At 30.7% G+C, this 12672-nt stretch overlaps 1 protein-coding gene across 15 annotated transcripts in view; it reads left to right on the forward strand.

Annotated features, from left to right (window-relative positions):
- Positions 1-12672, forward strand: part of ARB2A (ARB2 cotranscriptional regulator A) — a 493453-nt gene that overhangs the window by 221148 nt on the left and 259633 nt on the right. For 13 of the 15 annotated variants that reach the window (XM_034959777.3, XM_063604384.1, XM_055112191.1 and 10 more), the window contains one exon: positions 8851-9069. The exons of the other annotated variants lie outside the window; for them this stretch is intronic. In XM_034959777.3, the coding sequence (XP_034815668.1) occupies positions 8851-9069 (219 nt within the window). The remainder of the gene's footprint in view (positions 1-8850; positions 9070-12672) is intronic. 15 annotated transcript variants of the gene reach the window in all.

The following is a 12672-nucleotide window of genomic DNA, read 5'->3' on the forward strand; positions in this document are numbered from 1 at the left end:
AAGGAAATTTAAAATAGAATTTTAAAATTAGGATTACCTAATCATTGTGTGTTTTTAAAAGACCACGTGTCAAAATTGTCTATTCATTAATTTTTGCCCATGATAGATTATTAATGAAAAGAACATTATTAAGTGCACATGAAAGTAATTCTGTTGCTGCTGGCTGATACTAGATGAACATATTTTTATAATTTACGGTGGCAAATAATGTATTTGATGTTTAAATTGCTTAAGAGATAGAAAAACATGATCATTAGGAAGCTAGTTTCCTGGCTAAATAGCACAGATTTAATAATTATCCCATTTGTTTTTAAACTAAAAATATTTCTATATCTAAAAACAACTGATAGTTGGGGAGATTTTTTTCCTGCACTTTACTTTCAGCACCATCATGATACTGTAAAGCAGAGGCATGAATCATTTTGAACTTCAAATATGATAGATAGTACTTTGTTTATATAATTTTATCACTCTTGTCATTCACCAAGAAGATTCTATGAAAGATTTGAACTCATAGTGTGACATACAATTTTAAGAAGTGTAAGACAATTATCTTATTATTGGTTTGCAGGACTATGACTTGTTGACTGTCTCATACTATAACTTATTTGCTATTACTGTATCTTGTCTCTTTGAAAGAAAAGTAAGTTCATATTAAAGTTGGCAAATGGATTTTTTTTAACAAAGTTTTTACCACCATATTTCAGGTTTTTATGACTTTTTTCCTGAATATGCATTTATAATGTAAAAACCTTAAGCCATTTTGAATTTTTATATGTTTCATGTATACCAAAGGGTCACAGATGGTGGAAAGATTTGTTACCATGAGGTAGTGTAGCATTTTGTGATTATAAAATTAATCTGTCTCTAAATCTGTTTAAAGAGTTTTTGCCATCTAATGAGCAATATAAATTATTAATATTTTCATGTTCTTGGGACATTCACAGCCATAATTTTACCAACACAGCTGTTTGACCCAGTGACATCATGTTTTGCATATTTTTGCATTTTAATGAGCTAGTCATTTAAAAGGTTACAAAGAAACCATAACTCATAAGTAATTAAATTATTTAGCAGAAGAAGTATGAGAAGATCTTCTGACATAGGTCATTGTGGGAAGAGAAATTCATAGCTATACTCATTTGCACCTGTTAGGAGATATATGTGTATTGAAGCGTTTCCTTTAGATTATGAAATGATGTTACTTGTTAAAATATGTGAATGTATACAACACAACATGCACACACGCACAAACACACATCCTCAAACATTACATTTTCATTGTTACAGAGTAAGTTTAAATACCACTCTTAACACAAACACAAACTTAACTTACCATTTAAAGTTAATCATCCTTGAAAATCTAGTTAGCCTGGTTTTAGGAGCATTTTATCATTACCCTTTTCTCCTTTTTTCCTTTTCACATTTCCCTTTTTTTTGAAAAATATAATGGTCTCATGTAGACATTTTAGGAATTTGTATATGATTTGGATTTAAAATTTTCTACTGAATGAAAATATCTTAAAATGAAAAGTGACTGTCAGTATAGGATACACGTAGACTCTTAAGTATAACTAGCATAGTGCTTGGTAGATAGTAGTTGCTTATTAAATGTTTGTTGTATGAAATCGGTATTTAATGAATTATTGACTGAATGAATAGAATTCTTCTTTATGTCCTCATACTTGCAGGTGGACTCTAGCACCACAAGCACTGATATATTCTTGAAAAAACAATGAAAACAATTTAAACACATGATATTTTAATTGAAAGAAGAAAGAGAAAGGTGGTATATTTAATATAGAATAATTTGGGTACTGTAATCGTTAGAAACAGCTTTTATGATTAGCTTAAAAACTTAAGCATATGTTTGTATGATATATGATTGGGTCAAAGTGATAATATTTTGAAAGCCCATGTGGCTACCAGAGATGTTTTAGAACTACTATATTTACACAACTTTATAATAGATTTTCACAAGAAGTTAGGAGAACATTGGACTTCCATTCAGCATTTTAAAACGCACAGGCATAACTAGCATGAGGAATAGTAAAGTTAATGACATGAATCTGCCCATCCAAGTCTTCTTTAGACCATGTAATAAAGAGGTATCTTTTCGATTTCCTAAATTCATTTAGGGATTTTGATATATCATTGACTGGGCAACAGTTTTAACTTGTTACTTCTTTTTAGTTTAATGTATAAACGTGTGGGTATACCTTTGTGTCATTTTATGAGAATGAGAAGCAAAGAATATAAAAGATTTCACGAAACTATGGTGTTAAATCATATTTCTGTCCTCAAAAATGAATGGTAAATGTATTAATGGTACTATTGTACATTTATAGAATCTTTCCATAAGTAAATTGTGAATAGAAGAGAAATTTGCAAGATTTAAGCAACATAATGCTCTAAAACCCAGGAAAAGTTAGAAATGGAGTGGGTGATAATATGGGTAAGTGCAAAGCGCATGTTTTAAAATAAATAGTGCTTGGATGACCTGACATGTCGGAACTGGAGACAAGGGTGTGTGTTTGTCAATATATCCTTCATGTTTTACAGACTCCTAAGGGAACAAGGGAAGATACAATTTCACCTTTTGTGTGCCAAAACATTTTAATTATATCTTCTTCCAACTACAGCGGTTCAGTAACCAAGGAGCTGACATTGATGCATGTGTTGATAAAGCTGCAAACATTCAAAATGAGATTAACAAAGATTTTGAGCAAAGGGTGACAGCTAATTTTGCACAGTATTCTGCATCTAATTCAGGCCAACATAATAATAGAATATTTTATAACTGTTTTGTTATTCAGAAGGACTTTTATGATACATTTATGTTTATGGGTATCTTTGTATCATACTCAAGAATTTATCTGTTGTATGGCTTAAAACTATCTGCATCTGTGTTATAACCCTCACACAATATTAGGGGGGAAATCTCTCTTATTGTAAGTTTTTTGTTTGTTTGTTTGTTTTTGTAAATTATTCTTCATCCTTGGAACTCTTTGCCTTACCTGAATTAATCTAACTGGAGAAGGTATACAGATGCCGAACACGTATTTTCTAATATTGCTTAGTATCTACTAATAAAATGGCCAAGAAAAGTTATATTCAGTTTATTTAATTAATAAAACTGTAGTTTCTTTATGTTCTTGAGCTCCTTTGAGCACATTTCAGTGTATTTCTTTTCTCTTCTATTCTCTATTTGAAGGCAGCTGACAGTCTTCTTTCACTTTTCTTTTTGTTTGTGAAATTTTTTCTTTTTTTTTTTTTTTATCCACTCACTTCTCCATCTGCTTTCACTTTTGTTTGCTTGGGCCGTCTCTCATCCCAACTTGATAATGAGGAATGCAGTGTGACCCTGACCTCTATCAGCCCATGCATGACCTTCTGACTCTACCATATAACCTTTGACCTTCTCTTTGACAGCTTGATTAATTACCCTGTGTTATGATTTATGAGTAAGTGCTATGTAAAAATAATAGACAACAGGTGGTCCTCTGAAAACTTTTTGTGGCATGTTTTCTTTTACTGACTAACTTGATGAGCTATTTGAAGTTGGAAACTTTATTTGAAGTTGGAAACTTAACTGGGATAATCTATGTTGGTCCATATTATGGTATTTTTATACCATGGAACTCACACAGCATTAGATTTCATGAAGCTACAAGTTAAAGTATGGTTATGAGAACATTTTACAAAATATTAGTAGAGTACTGTTTCCTAAATGCACATTGAGAAGAAACACAAAACGGAGTCAAGTGACATTTCACGCGTTTCAGTCCCAGGTCACGTCTTGAGAAAATTGCTAAAATAATGGAGGGGGCATTTTTCAAGCAGAGCTGCAGTTCCAACAGCTATGTTTACTTTAACGCTTCACTAGTGACTTCTGATTGGTTGTCATGACCTCATCTCACTGTTGCACCTAGGATGTTGCAACAGTGACATATACATACCCTTCTTGGAAAAAGATGAGAATAAATACAACATACATCTTTCAGAAAAGATGAATGGACAGTGGTTTGTCTATGGGTAAATGTCGTTTATAGATAAAGCACTTTGGGTTTCAATTCCCTTGAGGATGAGCACCTATCTTCTTTCAAACCAAGCAGATAGAATGCTGAACTTGAGAAATATGATTGATAAATTTGTGTAAAATGATCTCTTACAGAGCCTTGCCTGAAGACCAAAGCAGATAGTTCCATAGGTCAAAGGATTCCACTCTAACCCCTGACCTCTCTGGTCACATGTGGCTTGCAGTATTGTCAGGTTAATATGCAGAGCCAAGTACTTTCAGCTGATTTTTTATTTAGCCAACCAAAAGATAGTTGAAAAGATGTAGAATTTGCCTGTTTTCCATTTTTCTTATAATTGGTAATGAGTAGGTAAATTAACATGGATAAGTCTTCAGTTTTATCAGATTTCATTTGGGGTCAGAAGTCTGGTTTTGGTCGTGCATTTTAAGGTTTTATCTATTTACAGAATCTTCTTGATAAGTGCGTTTTTGTACTGATATAATTTGTCTATCAAAGTTTTCCTTTTTGGTTCTTTGTGTTTGTCATCACCTGTTTGTTTTAGATCTCTCTGACCTAAGCCATCATTTGTTGGTTGAATGATAAATGATTTATTATTTATTAGTAAGTGCATCTACAGACTTCGAAGTAAAGAAGGCCTAAAGACCTGTGTATTCTATTTAAATCACAAGTACTTTTGCTGAATAAAATGCTATGTCTAGGAATGAACTTTTAAGGGTTTCTGATTAAGATCCCATAGTTAATACCTTGTAAACACAGGTCTGAAAATGAAAGTAGAATTATAGCAACAAAAGTATAAAAATGGAATGAGATGAATTAAAGATATAAAGCTTACTTTTACCAATATATATCCTCTTGATCACCTTAATTTCTACTAGACTGTGATCAAACATGAGTTAATTAACAACTTTATGTATGCTTTGTCTTTTGAAATGTTGGATATTGGAATTGATTTGGTAAATCATTATAAAGGATGCCAGAAGTTTTATTTATTTAGTTATAGAATGCTAGATAATCGATTTGATCATTTTATCTTTTCAAAGATAAGAGAAAGGGTTTTGATGTATATTTGAAATGACCTAACTTTTTATCTTATAAGAAATGTAGCATACTTAAGAAATAATTAAATATAAAAGAAGTACTTCAACATAAAATGTTTAAGAGTCTAAGCATAAGTTATGGAGCCTTCCTTAGTAGAGTAGCAACCCACAGTTCTTTTAAGATATTATACTTGATGCCTGATATTATAGTGTAGTTTCATAAAACTTTATGGGTACATTCGTGAAAGGTCACACTAGCATCTCTTCTTACTAATTTTGTTGTGTACTGATTGAGTTACTGGGAATGGAAAGAATCACTTTTTAAAATGGTATTTAGTCTGATTTTTGAGGAAGTTGATACTATTCAATTTAAAACAGTAAAATTTAACTAGTGACATTTTGTCTTTGCTTTGTTTTACTCTATTTTCTTTGACTCTTTAGTTTCCATATATTGATGTTGACATGGCAAAAATCTTGGTAGCTTATATAAAGGAAATTTTTGCCAGTGTTACATATGACAGAGAAAAGAAGGGAAACATTAAGTTTTACTATATATCTGTGGTTAGAGCACATAGGTGGGATAGTTAACTTTATTTTCTTACTCCTGCTTTCTGCTACTCATTACAAAATGGTTATGAATGATCTCTGTGAATATTGCATTAATTAATTTAACAGAAATATTTTAATTTTAAATGTTAGTTTTTTTACAGAACAGTAATTGAATTTGCAACAAAGATATTTATTAAAATCCACTCTCATTTCTACAGAGAATGTTCCTGAGTATTTCTTGATTGTTGTCACATTAATTAAATTGGCAATCTGAAATATCTAAAGGATAAAATATTTTCTAAATAGTTTGGGTGTTTAAATAGAAGCATCCATTGTTGAAATCTAAATGATAACAAATCTTCAATTGATTTATATAGTGGTGATTTAAAAATAGAATCATTTCTCATCTGTTGATGCCTAAGTGAAACATTGACATTGTGCCTTTATGATACTGAACAAATGAGTCATGTAATTTTCAGTTACTTAGACAAATACTGCTTCTTTGATGATTTATAAATGCCTTTTTTTAAATACTTATTTACATGGAACATATCAAATTTCAGAGTCTATTTCAAATTAAGTAGGCACGATAATTTTTCAATCTATGATTTCTAAAAATTGAAGTTTAAAGTTCTGCTCAAATAAGCCAGGTATGAAAATATTATTTTTTTGATTAAGTAATAAGATAATAGTCTTACAATTCTGGTGACTGTAAATTTTGTTCAAAGAGTTTACCTTTATTTGAGATTTATTCATTATACAAAGATGATGCCATGTTATTTCAGCTTATTAAAGTCCCACTCTTTTACCTTGAGTGAAGTTTTTGAATTTGAAATTTTTCATATTATCATTAAAATGTAGTATATCACTATTTTCATCTCTACTAATTTTAAGATTCTATTTTGGTCTTGCTAATTTTAACTCCTGAGTATGAGAGGGTGGTTGTGTGTGTGTGTGTGTGTGTGTGTGTGTGTGTATGTGTATGTGTATGTGTATGTGTGTATGTGTATGTGTGTTTAAAGTTCAATTCACTCAGAGAAGGCAGGGAAGAAACATGACAGGAGACCACTTACTCACGGTACAGAATCTAGTAAGGAGGCAATTTTCTTTTTGGCCTATGGTGACCTTTTTTGACTATGTTCCTTACACCAGAGACAGTGTACTGAATGCCTCTATTTCACCCTGTTTAGCAGAGTGCAACAGTGTTCTTTAACTTACTTTTGGTGGGAGGAGAAGTTATAGCTGAAATTTGAGAAGGGCGTGAAAAGTTGTAAGAGGCACAAGGAAGAGGGGTAGGAACTTCCTTCAAATGTGATTTTAATAACTAGTCAAGTGTGTCCAACTGTAGAAAATCACCAAGTGACAATCTGTCTACCTGACAGTGATCACAATGAATTACAAGACTTTTGAATAGCTATACAGATTAGAATAAAGCAGGACCAAATAAAATATCTTTTGTTGGTAAAACTTTTGACTTAGAGCTAAGAAACTTTAAAAAAAAATTCTCTTTTGCTTTGATGTAGAATGTTTAAATTACAGAATGTGTAAAGTGTTTTATAAGCTTTTTGTGAAAGAAGCATTATTCTGAAAGCTTTATTTGAACATCTGTTGAAGAATGGGTGGTGTTTTGTAAATCAGTTTGCTATATATTATTATATAGTTTCCATATATGTAAGATGACTGTATCTTAATTAATAGTCCTATCATTAAAATCAGAACTTCAGTGATCTTGAAAATTTCCAAACTAAATAATCATTTTAGACAATAATATCATCTGATGGAGGAAAAAATAGAAAACAATTCCAAAGAAGTTTGTAAGTAGTTTGTGAAATCAACTGTTTAAAAAAACCAACCATGTGCAGTAATGCAGCATATTTTAAAATAAGATAATTGAGTCTGTGCTATTACTGGTTTACTATTACTGCTGTCAATTTTTAAAAATCATCTTATGGTTGGTTTGGCAAAAAATTTAAAATTTAAACTTCAAGTAGAAGATTCTACAGTTACTGTCTTGAAAAACTATATATACTACCTATTTTAAGTAAGGATGAGATTTTATAAGTTTTATTTTCTATTAAATAGATTTTCTAATAAATAGATTTTGTGAGCTATTTTCTGTAGCGCTTATGTTTTTATTATAATATCATACATCTTTTAAATATGACCTTATAGTATTTTACAAGGACATAATTGGAACCTCACAACACATAACTGAATAGAAAAGACAAGATATATAATAGCTTCAAAAATTTGTGTTACCCATGCTTGTCAATGGTTATTGTTTATCCCTCTCTATATTTTCTCATGGTTAGCTTATTCCATTAGACATAATATAAATATCAAACGTTTTCTTAATTATAACCACAGAAATGTTTGCCAGGCTAGAAAGAAATGAGACAGGAAAACATGTTTTACAAATTAAAAAAAAAAAAGCCTTAATAGCTCAACAAGCTGTATTTTTTAACTTTGGAACCTTGCTTATTTCCTGATTATAGTTTTTAATAAAGAGAATTTTTATGGTAGGTTGAAAAATGAAAGAAATTTTAAGATTAAAGACTTGCTTCCATACATTATAGTAAGACAGTGGCTTATTTTGCTTTATGATTTTTCTGGCCTCCTGTGAGAAACAAAGTGAATAAAATTCAAGGTACACAGGTAGATGTTATGTCTTTATAATAATGTAGATATGGATGGTTTTGTAATGTTAAATCAGATTTATTCTTTTTTAACTGCTTATTCTTTTTCATTGTTCAGACAAATAAAAAATGCTCTGGAAAGGGCCATTGTAAAGAAAAATATACAAAAAAAAGTAGTTTGAATTGTAAACTTTGATTTCAGAGGTTGTTTTCTCAAAACAGATAGTATAAATATTAATATAATTTGAAAGTTTACTTGAAAATAAATTATTTGCTAATTTATTTCAGTCATTTTTGGGTTCTGAGATATCTGAATTAGTTTTTTAATTTAAGCTTTATAATCTTTATGTTGCAATTATGTTTTTTGTTCTTATAAATAATAAAAGCTTATTTATATACACAATAAAGGCAAACAATTTTAAATGACTTTCTTTTGAAAAAAATAAAATCATAATCTTGCCTAAAGGAGTATTTTAATGAATATGCAACTATATAAAAATTGCTTAGACTGAAATTTTAAGAACTTTTTTGAAAATTGAAATGGATTATAAGATTTAAATTATGCTACCTTCTTTCATTTCAAAACAGGAAGGATATGGAGTAATAGTACTAAATCCCAATGAAAACTATATTGAAGTAGAAAAGCCGAAGATACACGTACAGTCATCATCTGATAGTTCAGATGAACCAGCAGAAAAACGGGAAAGAAAAGATAAAGTTTCTAAAGAAACAAAGAAGCGACGTGATTTCTATGAGAAGTATCGTAACCCCCAAAGAGAAAAAGAAATGATGCAATTGTATATCAGAGTGAGTGAGATCACTACTTTCCTTTACTATTTTCTTTACCTTGTATATATTTTATTATATGTAGATTGTTTTGTTTTTCTTCAAGAATATTAATTTTTTTATTTTTCATCATTTATTTCCCATAGTCGTCTACTTGGATTAAATGGGTTTTTTAATTCAGAATTACAAAACGCATCATTCTTATTTCAGTGTGACATTTTATAGAAGTCACAAATGCAAATTCTGTTTCCTTTTGTGTCATATACTACCTCAAGAAAAATTTTCTAAAATAATTTTATTGTGATGGATGCAGAAGGCAGAAAACTTGCCAATTCAGTTTCCAAACACGCTGTTTCTTTAAGGAAACATAACATCAGCATAACATGCCGTTATGTTGTCCATAAGAGAGAGTATATGTAGCCTCACAATTCTAAGACATATCACCTGCTGAATTAATAATGCTCCATACAAAACATTCATCTTGGGGGGTAAGGTTTACTGGATAATGCATTGTTTTACGATGAGCAACTATCTACAGTGTCTCAGCCTAATGTCTAAAGGCAGATAGAGGGAGGAAGAGTAATTAATATCTTAATAAATACTTAAGCCAAAATAGTGTAGGGATAGTGTAATGAGGGAACTCTGTCCTTTTCTCTTGTCCTACCCAGCGAACTTTTACACTTTGTAGTACTAACATTATGGGATCATTAGAGCAGTGTTGCCCAAGGATTTCTAATTCTGTAGGGGGCACAAACAATTTTATTTACACTTGGACATATTCAGAATGTTGACATGCATACTATAAATTATATGTATGAGACATTTGTCAATTTTCAAAGCCCTTATTATGGATGCTAGAAGTTTAATAGTAAAGCATATCGAAAATGCTACGGGTTAAGAAAAATAGTATATTGAAATAGTCCTCAAAAGTGAGCAATTCAGAACATTTAAACACAGAGAAAATAACGTTTTATAAATTATACAATAGGATAGTAGTAACATTTCAAATTATTCAACTTGAGCTATTTTTACATTTACTTTAGAAGATCATTAATAAAATGTTTCATACCACCTTTTAGGGGAAATATATTGCTTTCTAAGTTTTTATTTTCTGTATTATTCTAGTTCATGGCATAATCACTCTACTTTTTGGAATTGTGCTTTAAACATTCAAAATATTTTATTTATAGGTCAGTCTATTGAGTAAGCTATGACAGTTAAGCAGTGGTGAAAACAGCATATATATTCTCAAGACCCCAAAAATGTATCCTGACAAGGAATTCTCAAAGCAGCTCATATAGTGAATCAAGCAGATTATAATATTTAAATTTTTAGAAAGCATCTCACTATTTAATATATTATTTGAAAAGCAAGAACGCTTATTATATTTAGAAGCAATAAGTAGCTTGTTTGTTCCAATGCGGTTATATCACCCCCTTTCTTTTATATGATTACATCGGGGTCATGATGTTACCATCTTCTCTGTCAGTTGTACTAAGCTTCCTTCTATATGATCCAGTCTGTAAACCACCATCTTATGACAGGTTAAAATTTTTAAAAGATTACCTCTGATATCCAGATTCCAGAAATGAATTATATAAGGCTTTTGAAATATAAAATTATAAGGAATACCTACTTGTTTATGTAAAATGCAAACAAAATGATATTGTATATTAAGTTTATTTCTTCTTAAACAATTTTTTTTGCCTGTGACATGTACAGATTAAGCATCTATCTCAGATATCAGACATCTGTCCCGTAAGTTTATTTCTTCCTATTTTGTCTTTATTTTATCACCATTGCTTTGCTTTTTTTCTTTTGTTCTCTTTATGCATGCATTTTCTTTATTCTGTTTTTCACATCTGCTTTGTTTTTCCTCTCATCTATTTTTTCTTATACCAAGGAAACAACATTCTTTTTATGTTGCTTCATTGTTAAGACCTGCTCTCTTTCCTTTTGTTTTCTTTTTAATTATTTTCTCTCTTTTAGACTCCTGTCATTTTTCCCTCTTTTCTAAGTCTTTTTGCCTCTTTGTCCCATTTCACTCATCAATTCAAGTTCCCAACAAAAGCACCAAAAGACAAAAATAGGCCCAAACACATAATACAACTTTGTATCGATGGTCTTAGTTATGAAATGTTTTTTCTTAGTAAACATCATTTCTCTTAAAATCTTCTGGAATTTTGCAAAATAGCAGAGATGTGCTGACACTCTTCAAACATACTTCTAGATAGTAAGTTTTGGCCTTGTAGTGGGAAAGAGAAGAACGGTGTATTAATTCCTTAGTAATTTTGATCCACTCTGGAAATGACTTCTGCTAGTGCTCTTCTTCTCTCTACATATCTCCCAATACCAAGTGTTTGTAATTTTCAGACACAGAGCATTTTATATGATGGAACTAAATTAACTTTTATTTATGTACTTCTTACCAATTTACAATTTGAAATTATCTTCTATTCTTTGTGACAGCCTAATAGGTAGATGAATCACATCATTTTGTCCTGATTTTATAGTTGGAAACTGATGCACAAATGTTAGTCTAGGATCACAAAGCTAGTAAATGGTAGATAATAAATCTACTTGTTGAAACCAGGACTAGTAATTACTGTAGATTCTTCCCCTCTTTCTTCTTTACCACATTGTTCTGTAGATTGAAAACAAAATATGTATCTGAAATTTGAAAATTAAGCCATGTGTAGTAAATGTATGATACAATATAGTAAACATTTGATGACAAAGATAGATTTTTGATCAGCTATTATTTAATGGACTCTATTTCTTAAATGTTTATAAACAATGTATATGTATAAATGTAAGTATTTCTATAAATATGTATATATATTTATATATTCTCTACAAATAGTATGACTAATACTGATCCAAATTTACAGATCAGATTGTGGGTCAAAAATTTTTAGCTTTTGGAGGGTGGAAACTCAGTCTGAGGACCCTGCCCCAGGAGCAGGAGCTATCATATCCTCCCCTCTGCCACTTTCCATTGCAACTAATAAAGCCTGTTTGTACCATAAACACACACACACACACCCCTTTGAGTAAGTTTTCAAAGGTCACATAGCTCTTAATATAAGCTTCATGAGGGCATGTACTTAGTCTGTTTTGCTCACTACTGTATCCCAGAGCCTACAACAGAGCCTTCATAATAAATATTTGTAGAGCAGATCTTTCACAATAAATTTTAAATAAGGTGGTAGAGCCAGGATTAAAACCCCACACTACAACTACCACATTTTAAAATATGTCCTGCATTATTAAAGTATACAGCTTGATTTTCTATGAGGAAACATTCCAACAAACCAAAACAAAAAGTCAAACAGCACTACAATTGTTGACTTCCCACTCAATCCAGTAGCTGAGATTACAATCCAAAAATTAATGGTATAAGGTCATTATTTGATACCTTGAACTATATATTTTCATCTGAATATATAAAAGTAGAATATCCTATTTTCCTTTTGAGCTATGTCATTATACTGCTAAAATTATGGATGAAAATGGAAATGTTTCAACCTGACCCATTGCAATTTCTGTGTTACACATTTGCTCTTAAGAGTACAGCCAGGCTGCTGGGGTTACTCTACCCTGTACAAACTTTGTGCTTTATGG

This window comes from Pan paniscus, chromosome 4 (assembly GCF_029289425.2).
Source record: "Pan paniscus chromosome 4, NHGRI_mPanPan1-v2.0_pri, whole genome shotgun sequence".
Taxonomy (NCBI): domain Eukaryota; kingdom Metazoa; phylum Chordata; class Mammalia; order Primates; family Hominidae; genus Pan; species Pan paniscus.